The sequence below is a fragment of the Aythya fuligula genome, chromosome 11, assembly GCF_009819795.1.
Source record: "Aythya fuligula isolate bAytFul2 chromosome 11, bAytFul2.pri, whole genome shotgun sequence".
Classification (NCBI taxonomy): Eukaryota; Metazoa; Chordata; class Aves; order Anseriformes; family Anatidae; genus Aythya; species Aythya fuligula.
Genome location: NC_045569.1, coordinates 9,237,398 through 9,260,393, shown reverse-complemented (window position 1 = coordinate 9,260,393; position 22,996 = coordinate 9,237,398). Strand labels below are relative to the sequence as shown.

At 56.4% G+C, this 22,996-nt stretch overlaps 3 protein-coding genes across 3 annotated transcripts in view; 2 read left to right on the top strand and 1 right to left on the bottom strand.

The window, feature by feature from the left end:
* Nucleotides 1–14,703, bottom strand: part of ARID3B (AT-rich interaction domain 3B) — a 29,121-nt gene extending 14,418 nt beyond the window's left edge. The window contains exons 1-4 of the mRNA XM_032194899.1: nucleotides 14,670–14,703; nucleotides 12,415–13,081; nucleotides 4,402–4,473; nucleotides 2,830–2,902 (exon numbers count right to left, since the gene is read on the bottom strand). Coding sequence (XP_032050790.1) covers nucleotides 2,830–2,902; nucleotides 4,402–4,473; nucleotides 12,415–12,993 — 724 coding nt within the window. The 5' untranslated portion in view covers nucleotides 12,994–13,081; nucleotides 14,670–14,703. The remainder of the gene's footprint in view (nucleotides 1–2,829; nucleotides 2,903–4,401; nucleotides 4,474–12,414; nucleotides 13,082–14,669) is intronic.
* A 284-nt stretch (nucleotides 14,704–14,987) lies between these two features.
* On the top strand, nucleotides 14,988–17,341 carry LOC116493419 (actin, cytoplasmic type 5). The gene is made up of 2 exons (XM_032194808.1): nucleotides 14,988–15,013; nucleotides 15,758–17,341. The coding sequence occupies exon 2, from the start codon at nucleotides 15,769–15,771 to the stop codon at nucleotides 16,897–16,899; it is 1,131 nt and encodes a 376-aa protein (XP_032050699.1). The 5' UTR covers nucleotides 14,988–15,013; nucleotides 15,758–15,768; the 3' UTR covers nucleotides 16,900–17,341.
* Nucleotides 17,342–18,261: 920 nt separating this feature from the next.
* Nucleotides 18,262–22,673, top strand: UBL7 (ubiquitin like 7). The gene is made up of 10 exons (XM_032194848.1): nucleotides 18,262–18,590; nucleotides 18,963–19,082; nucleotides 19,458–19,540; nucleotides 19,658–19,742; nucleotides 20,133–20,190; nucleotides 20,394–20,527; nucleotides 20,902–20,951; nucleotides 21,338–21,505; nucleotides 21,657–21,779; nucleotides 22,150–22,673. Exons 1-10 carry the CDS (start codon nucleotides 18,407–18,409, stop codon nucleotides 22,285–22,287), a joined length of 1,143 nt encoding a protein of 380 aa, XP_032050739.1. The 5' UTR covers nucleotides 18,262–18,406; the 3' UTR covers nucleotides 22,288–22,673.
* The last annotated feature ends 323 nt before the right edge of the window (nucleotides 22,674–22,996 follow it).

The window sequence follows — 22,996 nt, the reverse complement described above, 5'->3', positions numbered from 1 at the left end:
GAGATCTGCGTTTCTCTCTTGCATCAGGCTTTTTGGTTCAGCATCAGCTAGCAGCCCGTGCCTTCCACCAGCCCCGAGCAAGGGCCAGCGCTCCGGATGCTCCCTGATGGCAGCAAAATCCCCACCTTTCCTCCAGCAGCGTTTATTAGCGGGGCTGCCTTCCATTCCCTTCAGACACAAGGTGCAAATGAAGCAGCTCTTCACACCTAGAAGCTAAGAAGCACAGCACTTGGCTCTCAGGTGCAATGAGGCCTCAGCTTTACCCAGCTTTGGAGGACCCTTCAGAGCAAGGCAGCTGCTCAGCCTCGGTTGTTTGGGGTTGCTTTTTAGGGATGTAAAGTGAGAGGAGCAGAAGTTGAAGTCTGAATGGCACCCTGTGATAGCTTTGCTGTAGAAGCCCCCAGATTTTGGGACACACCAGAATATGGCACACAGTGGGCAAGCCCGTCTGCTCCCTACAGAAACACAGTGCAGCTGCAGAGGGTGGTGGGGAGAGGAGACGTGGCAAATAAATGCACAATACAGCCCCTGAGAGCAGGGCAAAAGATTTAGTTTGCAGTAAGGCACAGCAGCTCCCACCAGAGCCAGAAGGTGCCTCTCACTTCAACACACACCTCTCGGTTTTCCTATCAACCTAAAGCAGTTCACCTCCTTCTTCCTGTTGCTTTTGGGGGTGGCCAGAATACAAAATAAGCCCCAAACTGCCCCACTCCCTGTGATCTAGCCAGTTTCCCCAAGCAGGGCCAAACGTTTCCAGACCCTCTGGCAGAAAGCTGGCAGCTCACTCCGCCTCTCCCCCACGGGTGGTGGGGCTCTTCGATTTCATTTCCAGCCTTCTCGCGGGCAAGAAAACAAGGGAGCCTCCAGAAAACAAATACACTTGGAAATGCCCAGATGATTAAAAGCTGAACTCCTACAGCAGCCAGCTGGTGACCAGCTCAGCCCCTGCACCAGGAAGGTGTCAATTATAAATAATTAAAAGGTAATAGGAAGGAGACACTAAAGTATTAAGCAGATTTCTCCCTGGGTATCTGGAGGTTTCTATTGCTGCCAATCACACCCTTCAGATTGTCCAGGATGTCAGTCATCCCAGCCCTTGCATCAATATGTGAGCTCAGGTTAACATTTGCAAGTCAGCTAATTAAGCCTGGTTATGCCTCTGCACATGAAAGCCGAAAATATCAGCAACGCCCAGCTCCAGGCTTTAACCGACTTGGAAGCGGAACCTCAAGCTCCTGGATTAAAATTCACCAGGTCAGCTGTTAGCTCCAGCCACGCCAGGGAGAAAGACATGCAGAGGAAGAGGACTTGGGATAATTGTGCCTGGATTTCCCATTTTGAATAGCTGAGCGGGTCTGGTGGTCTAGTCACGCACAGAAGGGGACGCATCCCAAAGATTCGGGGCTCAAATACCAGCTGGAAACGAGACTCCAGCTCCAATCCTGCCAGCAGGTAATCTTCAAATAGACGAGACTGATCCTGCGTCTTTACACTTTATGAGATTCTCAGGGCACAGCACTGCTGCTGGCACTAGGGCTGCCCCCCTCGAAATGCACAGGAGCTGACTCGTTTGGTCCAGCACGCTGCGTGCTGTGCCAGCAGGGAGCAAAGGGCCCCTTTTATGTCTGCTCTTCACACTTACCTTCACAACTCAGCACTTTTGGGAAACAATCAAAAGGCCCATTGCACAATTTAGTGCTTTTTGTCAGAAGAAATCTCTGTTAGACAAGTCAGACTGGCCTGGCATGCTCGGAGAGGTAAAGGAAAAGAGCACCACAAAGGATTTACCAGAAACACTCAGAGGCAGGTGACTAATCAGCTCCCTCCATGGGCACGTCCACCAAGGTCAGTGCTAACAAAGCACCCTGTAGGAAGCCCCAGATGTGAAAGCCCCTCACTGAGCTCCTGGCAAAGCTTAGCGCTGCCCCTTCACACTGGCAGTGCCGCAGCCGTTCAGTGCCTTGACACACACACTCAGAGCCCCTGGGTGGTTCAACCAACAGAAGGTTCTGAACCATCAATAAAGCTTGAAATAAAACCACGACATGAAACAGTGCCGTTGATTGCAGCTTCACATCCTTTGTTTCATATGAAACCACACCTTTTACTTTTTTATTTTATAACACTTTGTAATGAGGGAACTCAACTTTGGTATCTAGGGGCTGGAAAGACTCAGGGTATCTCAGCCGAGCTGCTTCACACATGCAGCACCATCCCTGTAACCAGGAGAGACACGAGTTGCTGACACCGTAGGCAGGAATGTGAGAACTGTTTTGAACTGTTTGCTCCCGCACTCAGTTACACGGTGTTACTACGTGGAAAGCTGACATGCTGTGAATCTGAAGGAAAACCTGGCTTTATCTATTTTTCCAGGCCCCAGCTTGTGAACTCTGTACGGCGTGTGACGGCATTCACACTTGGCTTCCACATGCCACCGAAGCAGAACAGGAGATGTGTGATCGTGCCACCTGAGCAGCTTATTCTGGAGGGGAGACCAGAAAATCCCCCACGGTACTCAGCCTTGTTTCAAAAACCCTGGGGGAACCAGGTCGCTCAGGCTCTTGGTGCGTGGACACTTTCAGTACTAGGTAGGAGTGTGGGAACAGAAATACCGTCTGTGACATTAGCTTACAGGGCACAAGAGTTCTGTCCTGCTGAGCTCCTTATTTCCCAAGGTAAATATCTCGACACTTACCCTGCCCTTCCATCTGATCTGCAAGTTCAAGGGCTGGATTTGTTCTTTCAAATGCAGGGGGGAAGGAGTCAGCCTGCTGGGGCAACCCCCCGGCCCCGTTTTCCCTTAACCAGTTCCAACAAAAGCTCACTCACCCCTCTTCTGCATGAAGATGAAGAGGTCGTCCAGGAACTCCTTCCGTTCAGGGTCGCTATCCAGTTCATAAAGCTGGAAGGGGAAAATAAAAATAAAAATAAAGGCACAGTCCACAAGGAAACAGATGAAGTAACAGCATTAGCCTGCTCCAGCAGATCATCTGGGGTTTGTACTGGGGGAAAGAAAGGCAAGGAGGCAAAATGAGGATGGACTCCTGAACTCTTCAGTGGACAGTGATAGTTTGAGGACCTTCTTTATGGCTTGTTGCCTTTCCGAGCCCCTCAGGAACTTGTCCAGGGGCCGTGCAGACTGGCACCTGGAAGGGAACAGGGTTTAACTCGGGTAGTGGAAGCACTGCTGCAGAGCAGGGTTTGAACCCAGCTGAAAGCAAAGGGGAGAGAAGCTATATGTATGAAGACAAGCTGGGAAGAGATGAGACAACCAACAGGAATGCAACAGTGGTTAGGGCAGGTTAGTGGTCTGTACCTTTGGGGCACTGCGTGGGAAACTTCTCTGCAGCTTCTCCTAGCCTCACAACTCCCCTCTTCGGGGATTGTCACCTAAGTGACAAACCAAGTCCCTTGGAAGGGGGAGGTGAAAGAACAGAGCTTCCCTGTAACTAATGCCTGGCAGGACAGGCTGCTCTGAAAGAAGCCAGAAAAGCCTCAATAGGAACAATCAGCCTGGAAACACTTTGTTGCTGAAATTGTTTTACCAAAAGTCTTCAAAATGCAATCAGTTCCATAGGAAGCTTATTCCAAAGGAGAGGCGCAGCACATTGCTGTTACCTGCTGATTTTCCAGAAGGGACGGGCACAAGCATCGCTTCTTGCACAGAAAATCTAATTTTCACCTGTCAAGAACCCTGTGAGGCCACAACGTGACAGGGCTGCAGTCAGTCCCACCGAGATACGGGAGGATAAGGAACAAGACAGAAGACAATGCTGCATGTAAAGCAGATTTTAATTCCTTCTTGCTTGCATTGAGGAAGACTCAACATAACTCCATGCAACCTTTTGCTGGTTGTAGTTACTCTTGGGGAAACAGATCAACAGAAAAGCAAAAGATTCACTGGGAGAAAAATGTAGTTCAGAGTGCCTATAGGTGCTGCTAACTGCTCAGTACTCATCTAGCCCAAAAGAAGAGGGGCTTTGGGGTGCTTTTCCTGTGCAGCTCTGTGCTTGCTCACACACCGAGCCCTGGGAAGAAAACACGCCGCTGTGTTTGTGAAGCAATTAGCTGCGCCCTTTCAGAAAGGCAGCTCGGTTCAAAATGAATTCCTCTAGCTGATGTGACACGTTGCTGCCACTTTCAGATCTATTACCACAGTGCGAATGGGGTTCCAGAAACAAAACACTCTTCTCCCAGCCAGAGAAAGTACTGCCCAAGGTTTTAAGCTTGAGAAGGCCGGTTACAAGGCTTAGCTCCGGCTCCGTTCCACAGACCACATGCAAACCAGCCAACTCTGAGCCCTCAAAACAGTGAGGGCTCAGTAGTCGTCTTCTGCCACAGCTCAGGGGAAGAAAACCCCAAAGCCAGTCCCTCCCCCCCAATCCCTGTGACCGCACTGACCTTGGCAAAGTCTCGTGAAATTTCTCTTCCTCGGCAGCCGTCACCTTCATCGCTCCAGGTCACGCTGCCGTTCTAGGGGGAGAGAGGAACGAGAGGCTGAAAGAGGTGCCAGGGAAAGGCTTTGGGGACAACTCCAGAAAGCTTGCAGACACACATTCATGGGCACAACACCGCGCAAAGGCAGGGAATGGCTTAGACCAAAGAAACTAGAAAGAGCTTTGACCAGCGTACGTGCTAAAAGCCCCCGCTGGAAGGTGGTGGTGCTACCCAGCCATCCCCTGCTCACACAGAGCTCTCCTTTCTGTCCTTTTAGCCAGACGAAGGACCTGCTCCCTGCTCACCTGGAAATTCCCTTCTGCCCTCCCCTGGCTTGTCTGCAAAGCCAAAACCCGAGTATGCCAAAGGGAAAGAGGGAGATGCTCCAAGGGAACGCTCCTCTCCGCCCCAGCACCTCCACTCCTGCAAGCTGCCGAATCCGGCTGTTCCACAGAGAAAAGGAAACCCAGCTCTGCTGGATAAAGATTCATTCTCCTTAGGCATTAAAAGGCTTCCTCTGGTTAGGCTCGCTGTGCTTGGTAACTCAGCATCATCCCGCAACCAGCACCAGGGCTGGAAACCAGCAGAGGCAGCCCCTGGCTGCGTGGCAGGACTGAGAGCAGCAGACCGACCCTGCCAGCTGCCCGAGCATCTTTAAACCACAAACTTTACACAGGATGTGCTCCAGAGCCCCGCGAGGATGGAGCGCAGCCACCTCCACCTGGCACAGTGCCTCAGCCCACCCTCTGCCCCCACAAACACGCAGCAGGCAGGAGAGAGCTGAAGCAAGCGAGAGGCCCCGGCACGAAAATGCGGGTGAATTAGAGAGGTGGTCCAATACCCGAAACCTCCGAGTCATCTGGTTGTGACACGTCCATTGAATTAGAAAGATGAATAGCTCTTGTCAAGGCCAGCCAAAGCCACATTTCCCCCTTTAAAACCACTGCAGTGAGCCGCCCTAATGCCTGCTGATTTAGTTTGAGCCAGTAATTCCTGCTGGAAAGTCAATTATCCGGCGAGTCCCATCAACTGAGAGATATTTAATGGGGGATTATTGCCACTTCTGTTATGTCAGCTGTTTATTACAGCAGATCAATTCCCAGCCCTCACTAGGAAGAGATCTGAAGGCCGGTTTTGTTCGCAGGAGGATTCACGAGGGTGTCCTTTGCTAGCAGAGATTAAAAACATGGGTGTTTTGGTTTTTTTCTTTGCCAATTATGGTAACATCCAGCTGCTCCTAAAACCCCACTGACTTAACTCAGATCAACAAACCTGGGAGAAGAGTCAGAGCAGGAAACAAGCTCTTCAGAGGGCAGCAGTTATTTTATATCCCTGAATTTACCCAACCCAAGGCAAAATGGCTTTCAGAGGGTTGAGCTGCCTTCCTCCCAAGTTTGTGCTTGGCTATAAATCCCCAGGGCAACCCTGCTCACGGTGTTAGAGCCTAAAGAGGGTGCTCCAGAAGCCAAACACTTGTTTTCATCAGGAACTCAGGTCATGCAGAGAGCTTATTCCACTACATTTGAGGACGAGAGAAGAGAAGGGAGCTTCGAGAAGACAATTCTCCACTGCCAGCGGGTTTGAACTTGATAAAATTTCGGCACATGGGATTAGAGCCTCTTCAGGAGCTCTTTTGTTGTTTTCTTTGAAGAAAAGGTGGTTAGAATAAGGCACAAGGTGAAGGGTCGATGCACAAAGTAAGCAGAACATACGTACCTCCATCGGGAGGTGTTTGGGAGCACAGATGTAGTTCTCCCCCCACCCTAGCTAGTGAAAAGGAGCTTAAAGCTGGCCGTGTTTTGCCATATGTCCAGAAAATTGGCTGTCACCTGGCGTGACATGGAGTGATCCGAGGTGAGGGACTGCAGGTGGCATCAGCAGATGAGGACGAGCATCTTCAGTCCTCCCGCTACTTTTATTACAGGCTGGAAATGGTTCCTGGCAGTGGCAGTGGTTGGAACAGAGACCTGAGCACAACTGGAGCAGGGCAACCCACGAAGAGCCCCCTGAAGGTGCCGCGGGTGCTGCACTCGGAGCACAAAATGCATTTTGCACAGAGACAGAGCCCGGAGGAAGCGTGGGTATCAAACTTCCTCTCCGTTCCTCCTAGAAAAACAAAGTTGCCCTGTGCTGAGAAGCCTTCTGCACGAGCAGCAGGAACCTGAGAAATCAATATATCCTCACAAGTCATTAAAAGACCTTTGTATAAGGCAGGCAGCAGGAGCAGGAAGGAAAAAACACCGCGCGGAGAGGCAGCTCGCTCTCTGGGGAGAGCCCTGCCTCTCCCTCCACCGCCCAGCGTCGAGGGAATTTGTGGTGCTTGACAAACAGCCGTTCCCACTGCTCCCAGTCACCACGGGAATGGGTTTACCCCGAGTTCCTTGCAGAAAAAAGGCAGGAGGAGCAGCCGGGTGCTGCTCGGGCACGGAGCAGCCCGCGCCCAGGCGCACCTCGGGGGCCACCGGAGCGCTCACCGCGAGGCTGCGGCCCTGCCTTCAGCAGCAATTATATCTGCGGCTATTTTAGGATTACTCCCCAACCACCTGGAATATCTTATTAGAGGGAAGCTCAGATGTCCAGAGCAATTTTGGTTTCCAATCCCGTGTTTGAAAGGCAGAGTTAACCCCTTCCTCCAACGCAGGAGTTACCCAGCAGGCGGGGAGGAGAGCGCCAAACACTCTCCTGCTTCGTCCAGTTCACCCTTTTGAGGACAAAAACCTTACAAACAAGCAGCCTGAACTCCTGCCTGCAGGACATCCCTCCCTCAGATGCTGCAACAAGACACTGTGCTCTGTAAAAGCAAAATATTAAGGGACAAAATCTGAAGGAAATACTAAGGGACAGAGCAAAACGGCTCAGCTGGTCTGGTCTACCAAGGTTTCACCAGACTACAAAACCATTCCAAAGGTAAACTCTAACCTGCTGAGCAGGAAAAAGAAAAGAAATCCTCCTGGCTTGAAATTCAGAAATCAGTCTGCGCCCCTCCACTGCAGACCTGCAGCCTAGATGTGGATTTCAGGCCAGAAAGCTGCCGAAATCTCCACGTAGAGACCTGGCAAAGTGTGGTGGTGGAGAAGCGAGCCCCTCCCTCACCCCCTGGGTTAACTGAAAGCAGCGAGTCAATGAAAAGGTACAGGGGCAGCAATTTCAGGATTATCAGGGAATCCACAGAAATTCCTTTTGTGGGTAGAGTTAAGCCTTAGGAAGTGAAACAGATGCTATTATAAAGCAAACTGTTGTAGTACAAAACACTGATAAGATCAGGACTACTGCCCTGAGCTGCAAGTTCTCAAGCGTGGAGCACCGAGTTATAATTACTGCGGACACAGCCCGCCTGGTAAAGCCCTGCTGGAATTGGAATAAACCCTTCCCACTCCGCCTAATAACAGAGCTCAATTCAGGATCTCCAGCTTCAAAGTTGGTTGCTGAAAACATTTTAGTGATGTCAGGAATGGCGGGGAGGATGGGAAAGGAAAGGGAAGAAAGGACCCGAGTTAACAGATTAATTACCCGTTTTTATAAAGTTTCTTTTGTGCTCCCTCAACCTAGCGACTGCAGCCCCGACACAATTACTTGCAAAACAGGAATCTATTTCCTCACCCGAAAGGAAAAGTCGGACTCTTTGTGAAGGGCTCCTATTCACAAACACTCCGAGTTAACCACAACCCAAGTGACAAGGAGGCGCGTTCGGCGTTAACATGGCTATGGGAAGAGAAATTCTCACCGCCACCCGAGAGGTCCTCAGATCCACCCTGAAGTGAGAAAGCAGAAGCAGAAGAATGCAACACGTTGGAGCTCTTGCCACCTACCATCTCCGCTGTCAGCTAAATATCTACAAATTGGCACCAGGAAGACAAGCTGCGACTGTTCCCGAGGATAAATTTAGTGCCTGAATGAACCCAAAAATGAGCCGCATCTTCCCCAGGATATAAATGAGCTCCTTACCCCGTGGCTCTGCTGCCAGATACAGCCCAGCTGCTGCTCTGCAGCGTAGCCCCGATGAATCCTGTGCACTTGTCCCATGAGATGAGGATCTGGGGGAATGCCCCGATTCAAGCCGTGTGCGGGCTGCAGCCTTGCCCTGGGCAGGCAGCAGCAGAGCGGGTTCGGGATGCTCTCACCTGCCCATTTAGGCAATTCTGTACCCCTGCGAGCCTCTCCCTTTTGGGTGGCATCAGCAGCAGCTAACTGCAGGACTTCCAGCCAGGGAGAAGGCAGATGGGCATGTGAGACTTCTTTTCAAGGCTGCCTACAGACAGACACCTTCCCTGTTGCTTTCTGCCCGCAGGTCCCTTTTCCTTCCGAGCACAAACCGCGGGTTCTGCAGTGCAGCACTGAAAGCCAGGGACATCCTCAGTCCCTGGGAGCGTGCAACCACGCACACGCAGGGCTGGAAACCTGGCTCTTGTGGTCATTACCACAATGGTTTCTTGGTTCTCCTCTCCCCCCTGTTCTTTGGTTATTTTGGTGTCTTTTCTAAGCTGAGCTCCAGCCACTGATGCTGCTCTTCAAGCTGCAGATCCATACAAACCCCAGTTCAGTTGCTACAGCAGAAGCAGGCTATCCCAGGGACAAAGACTTTGCCAAAACAAACCTACACCACGAATTAAGGAGAAGCAGCCATCGGCCACTTCAAACCCACAACCTGCTCCTGCAGAACAAAGCTGTTAATACACGAGAAACCAAATGTTGGCCGTCACCTGGTAATGGGGAACCCTCCTTCCACTACAACGTTAAAGAACGGTGACCCACGGGAATTCAAATTGAATCAGCCCTTGAACTGGGCCCTGGATCTCTGAAATAAGCAGGAGGCAAGAAACGAGCTGCCCCAGATGCAGCTTTTTTGTTCCTGGGACCTTCACCCCCCGCGGATTAATGAGTGTCTCCCGAGCAATACCTGGATACGCGCGGCACTCGAGGCACATACTTCAGGTTATGGAATCTCAGCCACTCGTGCCTAGAGCAAAAGCCAAGTAATTATTTTAAGCTGACTTCTCTTAATCAACAGCGTGACCTCTGTAAAAGTTTAGGTCAGGATTTTCAGGAGTGACTGGTGATTTCGGAGGCTCTAACGTGAGACAAGCCTAGAAAAAAACAGCGCAGGAGCTAGGCTGAAATCAGATGCGTGCTTTACCGAGACTTTACCTCGCTGGGTTTAGGAGGGCACGAGATATCAGCTGGTGCCTCAAAACCCTGCCTTTGTTTCTACATTCCGCGAAGGAATGCACGAACTAACTGCCTGCTGGAAGAGCAGCCTCACAAAACCGCTCGTGCTGCACCAGCCTGGGTGGGAAAAAGGAGTTTGGGCAGGCAGCAAAGAGACAGGAGCCGGGGTGCTGCCCCTCCTGCCTCTCCCCGGTAACCTAAACCACTGCCAAGCTGTGTGAGGGACCGCAGGACGAGAACCCACAGCCCGCCAGCTGCCAGTTTTCACCTGGGGAATTCAAAGCTGCTTTTTCTTTGGGGAGAGGCGGGCGGCCCCAGCGCCCTTGCGAGGAGGGACGTGGGAGCGGCGCTGGATTCGGGCAGGGGTTGTGGGCCGAGCTGAGCACACCCCCTGCTCGGCTTTCGGCCTGCCGAGCAAGTCCACTCCCTCCCTCGGTGTTTTGTGCTGCCGGGATTCCCACCGCCCCTGGGTCAGAAGCTGAGCCAGCTCTTTTGTCTGCCGGCTTGTCGTACAATTATTTACTTGGCTGGCCGGCAGTGAATGGAGCCGGGCTTCGCCTCCCCGGGAGCCTCCCTCCACCTTCCTGCCACCTCCACGCCGCGTGCCTCCCGGGCAGCCGCAGCCTGACGCGTTCAAGATGTGCTCCTCTGCGAGGACGTCGCTTTTGGGGGAACGAGTCACGCTCAAGGAAGGAACAGGAGTGACTTTCTCCCCTCCGCGAGCAGCAGCCATTACGCATACCACAAATACTCCCCGGGCAGACCTAGCTGGGAGCAGCGTAAACTCGCAGGTTATTCGCCTCCAGCCTCAACGGCAGCTTAAAAAAAAACACACAAGGGGAGGAACCGTTTGGGAAATCAGCCGCAGAACGCAGCCCCTTCTGCATCTCACCCAGATTTTCCTGCCCCAAATCAACCATTTCACAGGAAAACAAAAGGAAAAGCCGGGTACCTCTGAGGTACACACCTCAAATGGAACACCTGAAGCGGGGCAGTGTGCTGCAGTTCAGATTTCAGGATTACGGGGGCAGGTTGCAGCCGCAGGCATGTTTTGGTGCCCCTCTGCAGTCCCAGCAGCAAACTGCCCCCCTGCCTGGGTATTCCCACCTCCTCGCAGCTCCCCGGCTCCGGTCCCGCAGTTAAATTTTTACTCCCTGGTATGCAGGCTGCGCTGGCGAACGCAAACAAGCTGAGCTGCAATATTTACCCTACTCAAGGTGAATATACCTCACCTGCAGCATGAATATGAGCCTCGACGGGGCCTTTGGAGCGTGCCGCAGCACCCTAATGGCCCTGCTCACCTGCGGGACTGGCACGGGGACACCTTGGGGCACAGCAGGCGCCCCTCCAGCCCAGCACTCCACCTTCAGGGCCAGGAACAGATCGACCTTGGGGCAGCACGAGAGCCTGCCCGCTTCCTGCCATCCTCTCCCTCCCTTTCCCACCCCTGGAGCTGCTGCGGCAGGGCTGGTGCTCCTCCAGGACTTTGACATCCACAAGTTTCACCAGCTCCTTTCTTTACCTGTTGTACTGAAACGGATCCATTTGACACGGCAAGGATTAAGTTTTGCTTCCCAGAGCTTCGTGCACCTCTCCTTCCCCACCACACTGGCCTAAAGTCAGAGTAGTTTAGGCTGCAGCCACCACGCAAACACTCGATGGCTGCAGAAATGCCACGGATCTGGGCCGAAGCAGCTGCCTCAGCGCCAGTTCATGGCACATCAGGTGGAAAACAGCTCGGACAGCGCTGCTCTGCCACGCTGTGCCTGCCACAACACGCTTGGAGCTGCCCTCCCGAGCCAATTCGTTGCGACTCACAGACTCTCACGAGATAGGCAAGGACTGCCACGAAGCACGATGCCATCCCTGGTGGCACCCGCCAGGCTAGGAGCACAAACAGCCGAAGCCTCGGTGTATTTTTGAGGCTGAGCCCCTGAAACCAGAGTCCTGCCCAGCATTCCCCAGCCCAAAAGAGGAAGTTTTTGTCAGCCATTACAATCCAGCAAATCCTGAAGGAGTTTCTGTAGTGATTGTGCCCCAATTGACACAGGCACCCTTCGTTTCCCTACAACAGCACAAGTCAGCTCCTCGTTTGGGGCAGCTCTTCTGGAGAAGCCAGCATGGAGAAACCACAGGGCAGGAGCCTGCAGCGGGCTCTGAGCAGGCTGGGAGAAGTAATAAGACTTGTGGAGGTTTAACAGTTCCCCCTCAAACCACTGCCCATGAAAGTGTAAAGCAAATAATCCCGTGTGTGCGACCAGCAGCAGACTTTTCACCGTTTATCAGCCGCCGCTGCGCAGCTTGGGCCTTTATACACCATCATGTTTGCAAGAGGGGAGGAGGGAAAGAAAACAGATCTGGTTTTGTCCGTACAAGGCTTCTGAGCTCAGACAAAAAACAATCTGAAAACCTAACCCCGCTCACACTTGGGCTAACACCTGTAGGAGAGGACAGCTAAAGCCCACTCTTCATTTTGTTCTTTTAATTGAAGCCACGCAGCCCCTCAGCCCCATTTCTGAACAGCTACAGATGCTGGAAACGTCCCCAAAAGGCTGTGCAGGCCAGCTCTGCACCAACACAGCCCACAAGCGCTGTACTGCCCGAAACACCTGCTCATAGCAGAAAGAATCACCGATCCTCTGGCATTGAGCTACCAAACCTGCACCTGCAAAGCGAGCTGAGCTGCAGGTCTCAGAGAAAAACCAAGGGGAACGCAGCGGGGAAGCACAGCTCTGCTCCTGCCCCCTTCCCGCAGCAGCCGGGCTGCAGACACGGCCCCGGGAGGGAGGAGGGACCGAGGGCAGCACTCACCTGCTTGAGCTGCTCGTCCAACCTCCAGCGCGCGGCCGGGGAGCCGGAGTAGGGCTGCTTGGCAGTGTCTTTACCCTGTTCTTCTCTGCCCTGCTGTCCCCGCGGGTGCCCCGCGGCCGGAGGAGGGTTGGAGGTCGAGGCCACTCTTTGGTTGTGCTGGGCGGCTTTGGGAGCGTGGAAGTATTTCAGAGCGGAGCACGGCTCCTTCCCAGTCACATCGGCGCCGTCCTCCAGATCTCCGCCTTCCAACCCGCCTTCCTCCTCCTCCTCGTCTTCCTCCTCTTCCTCGTCCTCCTCCTCCTCCTCCTCTTCCGGCTCCGAATTCATGCTGCTCTCGTCGAAAGCCCGCGCGGCCCCGGCGCCGGCCGGGCCTCTGCCCAGGGAACCCCCGCTGGAGCCGCCCGAAGGCCGGCCGGCCGTGGCTGCCAGCACTGCCTGCTGCACCGCCAGCTGCTGCGTGTAGAGCAGCTGGGCCTCCCGCAGCTGCCTCTGCTGCCGCTCCCTGGAATCCATCTGCAGAGGGCTTTGCTGCTTCTGCTGCTGCTTCTGCAGCTGCTCGACCACGGCTTCCAGCTTCATCCCGCCCGGAGCATGGCTGGGAAGAGAGGGGGGCGCCGGGGCTGCAGCGGGCAGGGTTCGAGCCCCGGCCTTGGGAGACGGGCGGAATCTGAAAGAGAGGCAAATATTTGTCCGTATGAATATAAACCGCTTTCATCTTTTCCCCAGGAAGAGGATAAATAGAGTGCAAAGCCAATACTCTTTCCTGTGCAGGAGACCGTGAAACAATCAGCTCCGTGTTTAACAGCCCCGGGCTCAAACTTGCATTCAATTTTCGGCCCGTTTAATTGTATCTGCGAGCCGAACACATTTGCTAGAACCTCGGCTTCGTGTGCCCTGCGGACAGGACAGCAGCTGAAATGCCTTTGTCCGCCGGCCCAGCCGCTCGTTTTCCCCCGCAATCCTCCCCTGCCTGCTCAGCAATCGCTCCTGAAACACTGGCTTTAGCGTTTGGGGCTCGCTCCTTCTGAAAACACTGCCTTAAAAGGAGACGGCCGGGCCCTGATCTCACCATATTTCTATCAAGAAACGTGCAAGGCTTTATCGTGGGCCGCTCCTCTCCCGGGTCTTTAATGCTTTCATTGTTTCACCCCTTTCTTTGCGCTTCCAACACCAAACACTATTTTTAGCTGTTGTTTTTTTTTCCCCAAGGTGAGGAAAGGCAGCCCAAAACCCCCAGCAGGGCACGGGGCAGCTCCTGCCTCCGCTCCCACTCCGATTTTCTTGGGGAAAACGCCCTGGAAACCCTATTCTGAGCCAGCACCAGGCTTCTTTTCGGGCAAAACCCCCCAGAAAAGACACAGAGCTCCGATGGCTGCACTTCTGCTCGCCATCAGCCTCTGCCGGACTCCTCGTCCTGCTGGCAGGGAGGGCCCCGCCGAGCTTTGCAACGCAAGGAGCCGCTGAACCAGGTCTCCCCGCTGCCCCCCGGAACAAAATCCTGCCTCCTGGGGGAAACAAAGGGCGGGCGAACCTCCGGCAAGCCGAGGCACCTCCCGGCCGCCTCCCGCCCCAAGCGGGGCCGGGTCAGAGCCGGGCGGCCCCCAGCAGGCTGAACCCACAGGGACCCTCCGAAAGCCAGCACCCCGGGGGAGGCGGCTCCAGGGTGGCCTCGAGGGGAACTGAGGGGTCTCGAAAGCTCGTGTGAGGGAATAGGGGGGGAAATGGGGCAATAAAGGGGGAAATGGGGCAATAAAGGGGGAAATAAAGGGGGAAATGGGGCGATCAGCGGCCCGATCGCCTCGGGCAGCTCACGGTGAGCTCCCTGCGGGGCCACGCCGGGCTTTGGGGGACCCCCGAGAGCACCCCGAGGAGGCGAGCTCCGAACACGGAGGCGTCGCAGCCTCACGACATGTCGCGATAGCGAGAGGGAGGGCGACGGCGAGGGGGCTGGCGGGGCAGCGAGCCCGCTGCGGGCTTCACCGCCCGGTTCAGGGCCTGGCACCGTCCCGGTGACCCCCCCGGGTTCCAAATTTGGGGTGAATTTCCACCAATTCAACCCCCCCGGCGCGTCCCAACGCCGAACAAAGCTCCAACAGCCCCCAGACCCCGCGGGCCCAGCCCCGAGCCCACCGGGGGGGGGGCCTCAAACCCTCCCCCGGGGCTCCCCCAACCCCGTTCCCGGCGCCTCCCCCGCCCCCCGGCGCTGCCTCCCCGCGGCCCCCAGCTTTCCCCCCGGGCTCCCCGGGCTCCGTTACCTGTGCCTCGGCCCGGCCGTGCCGCCTGCGGCCCCCCTCGCGCTGCCGCCCGGGCCCCGCCCGCCGCCGCCACCGCCCCCCCGGCCCCGGGCCCGCCCCGCCTCAGCCCCACCGGAAACGGGGCCGCGGGGGAGGGGGGGCGGTGCCCGGCCCCGGAAGCGAGGCGGGAGCTTCCGGGTGCGGCCCCGGCAACGGCGGAGCCCGGAAGGGGCGGGAGGGATGGTGAGGGAAAAGGGGTTCGGCCAATGGGACGGCGAGGATGGAGCGGCTTCCGGTTCCGGGGGGATAAAAGGAGGGGAGCGGGGCGGGGCCCGGCAGTCGGAGGCGAGGCGGCGGCGGCGCAGGTGGTGCTGAGGGGGGCGGCGGTGTGGGGGGTACCGGGGGATCCTGGGGAAATAGGGGGCAGGGGGCGGCCCTGGAGGGTTTTGGGGGATGTGGGGAGCGGAAGGGCAGCCCTGAGGGGGGTTTTTTGGGGGTAGGGTGAGGGGGGCAGCCCTCAGGGGCCTTTTTGGGGGGAGGGTTTGTGCCCCCCGGGGGTTTTGGGAGGGTGGGGGGGTGTCCTGGGGGTCTTTTTGGGGTGGGGGGAAAGAGGGGGTGTTATTGAGGGGTTTTGGGGTGGAGGGAGATGGGGTGCCCTGAAGGTTTTCTTTGTGGGGAGGAGGGTGGCCCTCAGGAGGCTTGGAGTGGGGGTGGGAAGAGAAATTTTCTTTGTTTTTCTCCTTTTTTTGAGGGAAAAAGGCGGGGGGTGTCCTTGAGGCCCTTTTTTTGGTAAGGGAAAAGGGGATGTCCCTAAGGTTTTTTGGGGGGACCAGGGGAGAAGAGGGCCTCTCTGGGGAGGTTTTTTTTTTGGGGGAGGGGGGGAGGGGGAGGATGTTGTGGGTGGCCTGGCTCCTCAGGGTGTGCGTGCTGTGGGTGGGGGTTAGGTCACCCTGCTGCCTTTCTGGCACCCCCATGACCTGTCTTGGAGTCTCCTTATTGCCTTTCTCACTCCCTGGCCATTTCCAGTGTCCTGACCCCTCTGGTCCTTCATCACACAAGGGCAGGGCCCTTGCAGAGGTGCTCTGTGACCCCTCCTCCTTGTCCCCCAGGTGCATTCAGCATGGCAGACGAGGAGATCGCTGCCCTCGTGGTGGACAATGGCTCAGGCATGTGCAAGGCGGGCTTCGCGGGGGATGATGCTCCCCGGGCTGTGTTCCCCTCCATCGTGGGGCGCCCCCGGCACCAGGGTGTGATGGTGGGCATGGGGCAGAAGGACAGCTACGTGGGCGACGAGGCGCAGAGCAAGAGGGGCATCCTCACCCTGAAGTACCCCATCGAGCACGGCATCGTCACCAACTGGGACGACATGGAGAAGATCTGGCACCACACCTTCTACAACGAGCTGCGCGTGGCCCCGGAGGAGCACCCGGTGCTGCTCACCGAGGCGCCCCTCAACCCTAAAGCCAACCGGGAGAAGATGACCCAGATCATGTTTGAGACCTTCAACACCCCGGCCATGTACGTGGCCATCCAGGCCGTGCTGTCTCTCTACGCCTCCGGCCGCACCACCGGCATCGTGATGGACTCCGGCGACGGCGTCACCCACACCGTGCCCATCTACGAGGGCTACGCGCTGCCCCACGCCATCCTGCGCCTCGACCTGGCCGGCCGCGACCTCACGGACTACCTGATGAAGATCCTGACGGAGCGCGGCTACAGCTTCACCACCACGGCCGAGAGGGAGATCGTGCGGGACATCAAGGAGAAGCTGTGCTACGTCGCCCTGGACTTCGAGCAGGAGATGGCCACGGCCGCCTCGTCCTCCTCGCTGGAGAAGAGCTACGAGCTGCCCGATGGGCAGGTGATCACCATCGGCAACGAGCGGTTCCGCTGCCCCGAGGCCATCTTCCAGCCCTCCTTCCTGGGCATGGAGTCCTGCGGCATCCACGAGACCACCTTCAACTCCATCATGAAGTGCGACGTGGACATCCGCAAGGACCTGTACGCCAACACCGTGCTGTCGGGCGGCACCACCATGTACCCGGGCATCGCCGACAGGATGCAGAAGGAGATCACGGCCCTGGCGCCCAGCACCATGAAGATCAAGATCATCGCCCCGCCGGAGCGCAAGTACTCCGTCTGGATCGGCGGCTCCATCCTGGCCTCCCTCTCCACCTTCCAGCAGATGTGGATCAGCAAGCAGGAGTACGACGAGTCCGGCCCCTCCATCGTCCACCGCAAGTGCTTCTAGAGGGGCTGCTGGCAGCCACCCGGGGCGCCCCCACACCCCTTGCAGGGAAGAAGTTGCTGCAGGTCTTCGGGGAGCTCTCCCTTCGCTTCGGACCACTCTTGTTTGACTGTTGGTGTCCTAATCCGGTGAGGTACCAAGTAGTAACGAGCAGTAAGAGTTTTAACGGCCCTGCCATGGTTCGGCCAGTTTGTGACTAGAGATTTGGTTTTGTTTTTAGCAGAGGAAGCGCAGCGACCCCTCAGGCTGAGGTTCAGGGGCTGGCGGCTCCTCCTGGTAGCTGTGCTGAGGCTCTGAAGGTAGAGGGAGGGTTGTTCACGTTTCCTGTGTAACACTAATAGGATGACACTAAAGTAGGCTCGTCACCTTTAGGTTTGTCCACCTTTAGGTTTGTCACAACTGACTTATTTGTAGGAAAACAAATAAAACATTAGTCTTAAAACTACACGGTGGTATTTCTTGCCTTCTTTAGGGAGGGGCTGGGTCTCCTTGCTCCAGGTGCTGGGTAAGGCCAGGCTTTGCACTCGGGCTGAACCCTGCGTGTCTGCAACTCCGAAAGCAGAACTGGGAGCGCCGCTGTGCAGAGCGTGCTGTGTCGCTGTCTGAGGCACGAGCCATTTAAAGAACTGTTAGGACGGAAAACTTGCCTGGTATGTGGCTCTTGCAGCCTTTCTGGACTTTCATGGTAACTTGGCTTTTTTTAGAACATAAACAGCCCTTCCTGTCAGAAAAGCGAGCAGGCTGGCACAGGTTTTGGGGGCAGAGGAGCAGCTTCTCCTTTTTTGGGATCCTGTGAGGAGATGGAGCAGCAGATGCTCCTGAAGCTCCCTGAGCCTGGGGAACTCAGCTCCTTTTGCTGTGGGAGGGTTGAGCTGCCCTACAGAAACTCCTCCTCAGCAAGAAGAGCTGGGGGAAGGACGGGAACATTTAATTCGGTGCTGCTGACACAGGTAGCCCGTGCACATGGGGAGGGGAGCAGCGGGGATGCCTCCCCATGGGCTCCCAGCCCCCAGGACAGCTGCCCTCCTGCCGAGCCTTGCTGGGAGCTAGGGGCTGCTCCCGCCGTGCCTCAGGCCCTGCTGCCAGCCCCCCGTTTCCATGCAGCCCCCCCTTTACCCTGCAATCCCCCCCCGCCGGGAGGCGCCGCGGGGCCGCCGCCTCCCACCGCGCCCCGGGCGACAAAAAGGTTCTACACCCCCCCCTCCCGCTTTTAAACCCCCAGCCGGCCTCCCATTGGTTCTCCCTTCCACCTCCCCTCCAGGCTGACCAATCAGCGGAGCCTCCCTTAGCGTACTACACTTCCCAGGGCTCCCCCGCGGCGGGGCGGGAGCGGTATTTCCGTTTCCGGCGTTGTGTTGCCGGAAGAGAAGCGGCGGCGGCGTGTGAGGGGAGCTCCGGGGCCGCGCTCGGCCGGGACCCCCCGGGACCCCCCCCAGAACCCCCCCCGGGGAGCTCCGGAGCGGTTCCGGAGGCTTTCGGCGGCCTCGCCCCGCAGTTGCCGTCCCCCGGCATGGCGCTGCCCGAGTGGCACATCGCCGTGAAGCTGGCGGACCAGCCGCTGGCCCCCAAGTCCATCCTGCGCCTGCCCGAGACGGAGCTGGGCGAGTGCCCGCTGGGCGGCTGCAGCATCTCCTGCCTCAAGCAGCTCATCACCGGCCGGCTGCAGGAGTCCGTGCCCGACCCCGAGCTCATCGGTACCCGCCGGGGGGGTTTGTGTGAGCGGGCAGGTGCTCCAGGGGGGTCCAGAGGCTCTGCTGCAGCTGTCTGAGCGCATTGTGGGGTCGGTGTGCTTGTTAAGGAGACTTTTGGCGTAGTTTACTGACACCAGCATGTCTGCTGGAGAGAGCTCAGCCCTTCTAAAGGAGGCAGCGAAGATGTATCTGTGAATATCAGCTGGGATTTCCTCTCGTTTTTCCTGTCATGATGAAGCAGCTCAGCGGGCAGGGTGTTATCCCCGTGGGCAGGGCAATGTCCCCACACAGTTCTTGGTTCTTAAGGACTCTGAGCACTTTCTGAGCACATTGTAGGTGTTTGTCTTGTCTTGACGTGTTTTTCTCTTCCTCTAGATCTAATCTACTGTGGCCGTAAGCTGAGGGATGACCAGACGCTTGATTTTTATGGCATCCAGTCGGGCTCCACTGTTCACGTGCTGCGCAAGTCCTGGCCCGAGCCCGACCAGAAACCAGGTGAGGAGGAGGCGGTGTGTGAGGAACAGCACGGGTCCTCTTGGGGATTTGCTTCTGGGAGGCTGGTGCAGGGTTTTCCACCTCTCACAGCAGCAAGTGGGGTAGGGTTAGGGAATGAATCATGTCACGGGGCGAGCAAACATCCCTGCCTTACGTGGTTGTGCTTGGTTTTAGGGTGTTGCCAGAGAATCAGGAATGAAATGTCTACATACTCTAGGTTGAGGGGAAAACCAGGCTCACGTGTGCCTAATTGTAGAATAAATTGTGTTAATTTAGGGCCGTTACCTTAATATGCTTCCTCCTGTGCATGTAGGAAGGTACATTTATATGTTTTTGCATGCCTGGGAGCTGGGAGTGCTGTCTTTCCTCTCTCAGAGCCTGTGGATAAGGTGGCAGCGGTTCGGGAGTTCCGGGTGCTTCACACTGCCCTGCACAGCAGCCCTGCCTACAGAGATGCGGTGAGCGAGGCTGCACAATTTGTCTGGCTGCCTTTTGTCTGTCTTCCTCGCTGAAGAAAGGCTCTGAGTGGGGCCTTGTTGCGTGCTGCTGCTGATCCCTTCTGATTTCTCTGGCAGGTCTTCAAAATGCTGGGGAACAAGGAGTCGCTGGATCAGATCATTGTGGCTACTCCTGGCCTCAGCAGTGACCCGGTTGCTTTGGGTGAGTCCAGACGTCACCCAGAGGGTCTGAAGGAAGCCAGATAAAGATGGCTTCAGTATAAAACAAACACTTTAATTTAAGCACTAAAATAAACTATTAAAGATTGTTTAATTCCTGACGTATGGGATGGGGTCGCAACTTCTCACAGCCAGCTGGGTGCCAGGGTTGATCCTGCTGGGGAAGCCCCATCCCGGGGGTGTGGCTGTGATTCAGCCTCTCTCTAGGAAGGCACAAAAGGTTTCAGAGAACAATAATAGAGTGCTTACTGTGTTTTTTTGTGACTCACTCACTTCCTGAAAAACAATTCGTTTGTTTTCTTCCCATGATTTAACCGGCTCCTGTGGATTTGTATCCTGTCTCGTACTGGTCACGTCTCCTGGTCCCTCCCAGGAGTGCTGCAGGACAAGGATCTCTTCTCAGTGTTTGCAGACCCCAACATGCTGGACACGTAAGCTGGCGCAGTGACTGGGCCGTGCCTTTGTTGTGCTCCTGTTTAGTACTTTTCCCACCCAAATGGGGAGCACTTTGCTGCTGGGCAGCCACAGTCAGCATCTGAAGTGGTGTTGGCTTTATTAATTTCTTTGCTTGTATCAAGCTGCTGCTTTCTCAGCCCCCTCATGCACGTGATTTATTTTCCCCCCCTCTCTCCAGGCTAATCCCAGCTCACCCTGCCCTGGTGAACGCCATCGTGCTGGTGCTGCACTCGGTGGCGGGCAGCACCCCGCTCCCCGCCCCGGAGACGTCCTCCCGAGGCATGTCCTCCGGCTCCTACCGCGACATGCCAGGTGCGTGCAGCCTGCGGGCCTCATCTGCAGGAAAATCCCTGCTGGGGCTGACACAGAGCCTTCCCCGGGCTGGAGGCAAAAGAAGTTTGGGCTCCTGAGCGAGGAGGAGCGTGTGTTGTGGTTTGCTGGGTTGTGTTCACAGAGGCTGATCCTGGCCAGGGCAACCTCAGAGCCTCTCCTGGCCACACACGTGTAATCTCTGTGGGTAGCAGGGTGCTGTGGGCTCTGTTTTGCACAAATTAGGGGCTTAACCTGTGCCTTAGCTGGGGCTGAGCCTGGTTGTGTGGCCAAGGCCTCTGTGGGATTCTCATCCAGTGCCCAGTTCCTGCCAGCACCTAGTTCTCTGCATCTGGTGATTCTTCCTTCTCTTGCAGGTGGCTTTCTGTTTGAAGGTCTCTCTGATGACGAAGATGACTTTCACCAGGTAATTGGCAGGCCAGGTCAGGTGGGGCAGCTGTTTTGGGCTTGCTTTATGGGTTTAACAGGTAGCTCTTAAAGACTTTAAAGGTTTTCTCTCTTATCTCAAGAACAGCACGAGTTCCTCTGCCTCACGGGGGTGTTGTGAAGATAAATGTCTTTTGTTTTTCAGCTGATGGATGAAATATTACAAGGCTTACAGCCAGTTCAGCAGCTTTAGAATAGTTGGGTTTGGAAAAAAACACGGCTGATCGCCAGGTGTGCTTCTTTTAACAAGTTCCACGTTTGAATTTTGAATACAGTAGAGAAGAGATCCCTGGGAATAAGCACACGAGCTATGGACCTTAGTGGGACATGGGCACTGACACCAGAGGTGCTTTTCTCTCCTTGCAGAGCACGAGATCGACGCCGTCCAGCAGCACTTCTGGCTCCCGCCCGGCTTCCCTTGGCTACTCGGGGGCTGCAGGGCCCCGGCCCATCACCCAGAGCGAGCTGGCGACGGCGCTGGCACTGGCCAGCACCCCGGAGAGCAGCTCCCACACGCCTACCCCTGGCACCCAGGTACAGCAGCTGGGGGTGTCCTGCACTGCAGAGATGGTTCCTGACTGAGAGCGAATCCTGCTCAGCTCTGGGAGCCCTCTCAGTCTGGGGTCTCCTCCAGATGGGCTGGGGGAGCGCCCCCCTGACCCCTGCACACCTCATCTCCTCCTAGGGTCACTCCTCTGGGACCTCCCCGATGTCATCCAGCGTCCAGTCAGGGACACCCATCACCAACGACCTCTTCAGCCAGGCCTTGCAGCACGCCCTGCAGGCCTCGGGGCAGCCCAGCCTGCAGGTCAGTGGCTCAGCCTCTTCTTCTGGGGTCGTGCGAAAGCTCCGCGTGGCGTTGGGCGCTGCAGGGTGGAGGTGGTTCTTCCAGCTGCCTTCTGTGGCAGGACAGCGAGCTGGAAGGGGAGAAGAGCTTGGAGGAGGCGCAGCAGAGCGATGTTAAAGGGCTGGGTAGAATGGGAGGGATGGGCTGGGGGATTTGGGGTGTGCTCAGCAAAACTAAGAACTTTCAAGACCTGTTTGCATGCTTAGCATTGTACTTCTGAGTCAGAGAGGTGGGAGAATCCGGTGTGGCAGAGGGGGCTGTGGGGAAGGCTGTCGTGTTACTGCTTGGCCTCTCGCACCTACCCTTGGCTTCTTTTGTTTCCTGTCCGTAGAGCCAGTGGCAACCCCAGCTGCAGCAGCTGCGAGACATGGGCATACACGATGATGAGCTGAGCCTCCGCGCCCTGCAGGCCACTGGAGGGGACATCCAGGCTGCCCTGGAGCTCATCTTTGCTGGCGGGGCTCCCTAGCTTTGGGCAGGCCCGGTGTGTGGCACCGTGACGTTCCTCACCCTGGGACTCGGCCCCACAGCTCAGCTGGGAGCTGCTGGGGCTTGGCTCCTGTCCTCACAGGTGGGCTGTGCGACCCTGGCTGAGAGCACTGAGGCTGCTTCCTCCAGCTCCACTGGTAACCTCCCTCTGGTCTCCCCCTTCTCCCCGTTCTGCCCACCAGAGACGAGACCTCAGAGCTCTGCTCAGCACACAGGGGCAGCTCTCGTGTGCTGGGGGATGCTCTGGTCTGGCAACACCCCCCCTCTGCCTGCTGTTTGATCCCTGCCCGCCTGGCGTGCCTCGGTCTCGTCTCGTTCTGTCCTTGTGGTTCCCCTGTGTCTGACTGCATTAAAGGGACTGTATTCACCTGCCTCGTGTTTTGGGCTGTCATCCATCCCGGCGGGGTGTGCTTGTTGCAGCCTGGTTGCAGAATGGATCTGCCTGTTGTAGGGCGGCTGTGTCGGCAGAGGGCACTCCCCTTACAGAGCAAAACGCCTCCTCTGTCCCTTAGTTCCTAAGAGAACGTTGTGCTGGGCATGAGGCTTACCTGCCGGCCCTCCTCCTGCGAGTTAGGCCTGTAAAAACTGTGCTACGGGTGCTCTCAGAGAAGTGCCCCAAAGGAGCATCGCATCTCCTTTTCGGCACAAACCTCTGTTCTCAGCTCTCTGGTGGTGGCTGGTACAGTCCT

Coding starts and splice junctions, on each gene's coding strand:
- UBL7 (XM_032194848.1), top strand. CDS start 18,407: ATGGCGCTGCCCGAGTGGCACATCGCCGTGAAGCTGGCGGACCAGCCG. Junction 20,191..20,393: donor GACCCCAACATGCTGGACAC/GTAAGCTGGCGC, acceptor CCCTCTCTCCAG/GCTAATCCCAGCTCACCCTG. Junction 20,528..20,901: donor CTCCTACCGCGACATGCCAG/GTGCGTGCAGCC, acceptor CTTCTCTTGCAG/GTGGCTTTCTGTTTGAAGGT.
- LOC116493419 (XM_032194808.1), top strand. CDS start 15,769: ATGGCAGACGAGGAGATCGCTGCCCTCGTGGTGGACAATGGCTCAGGC.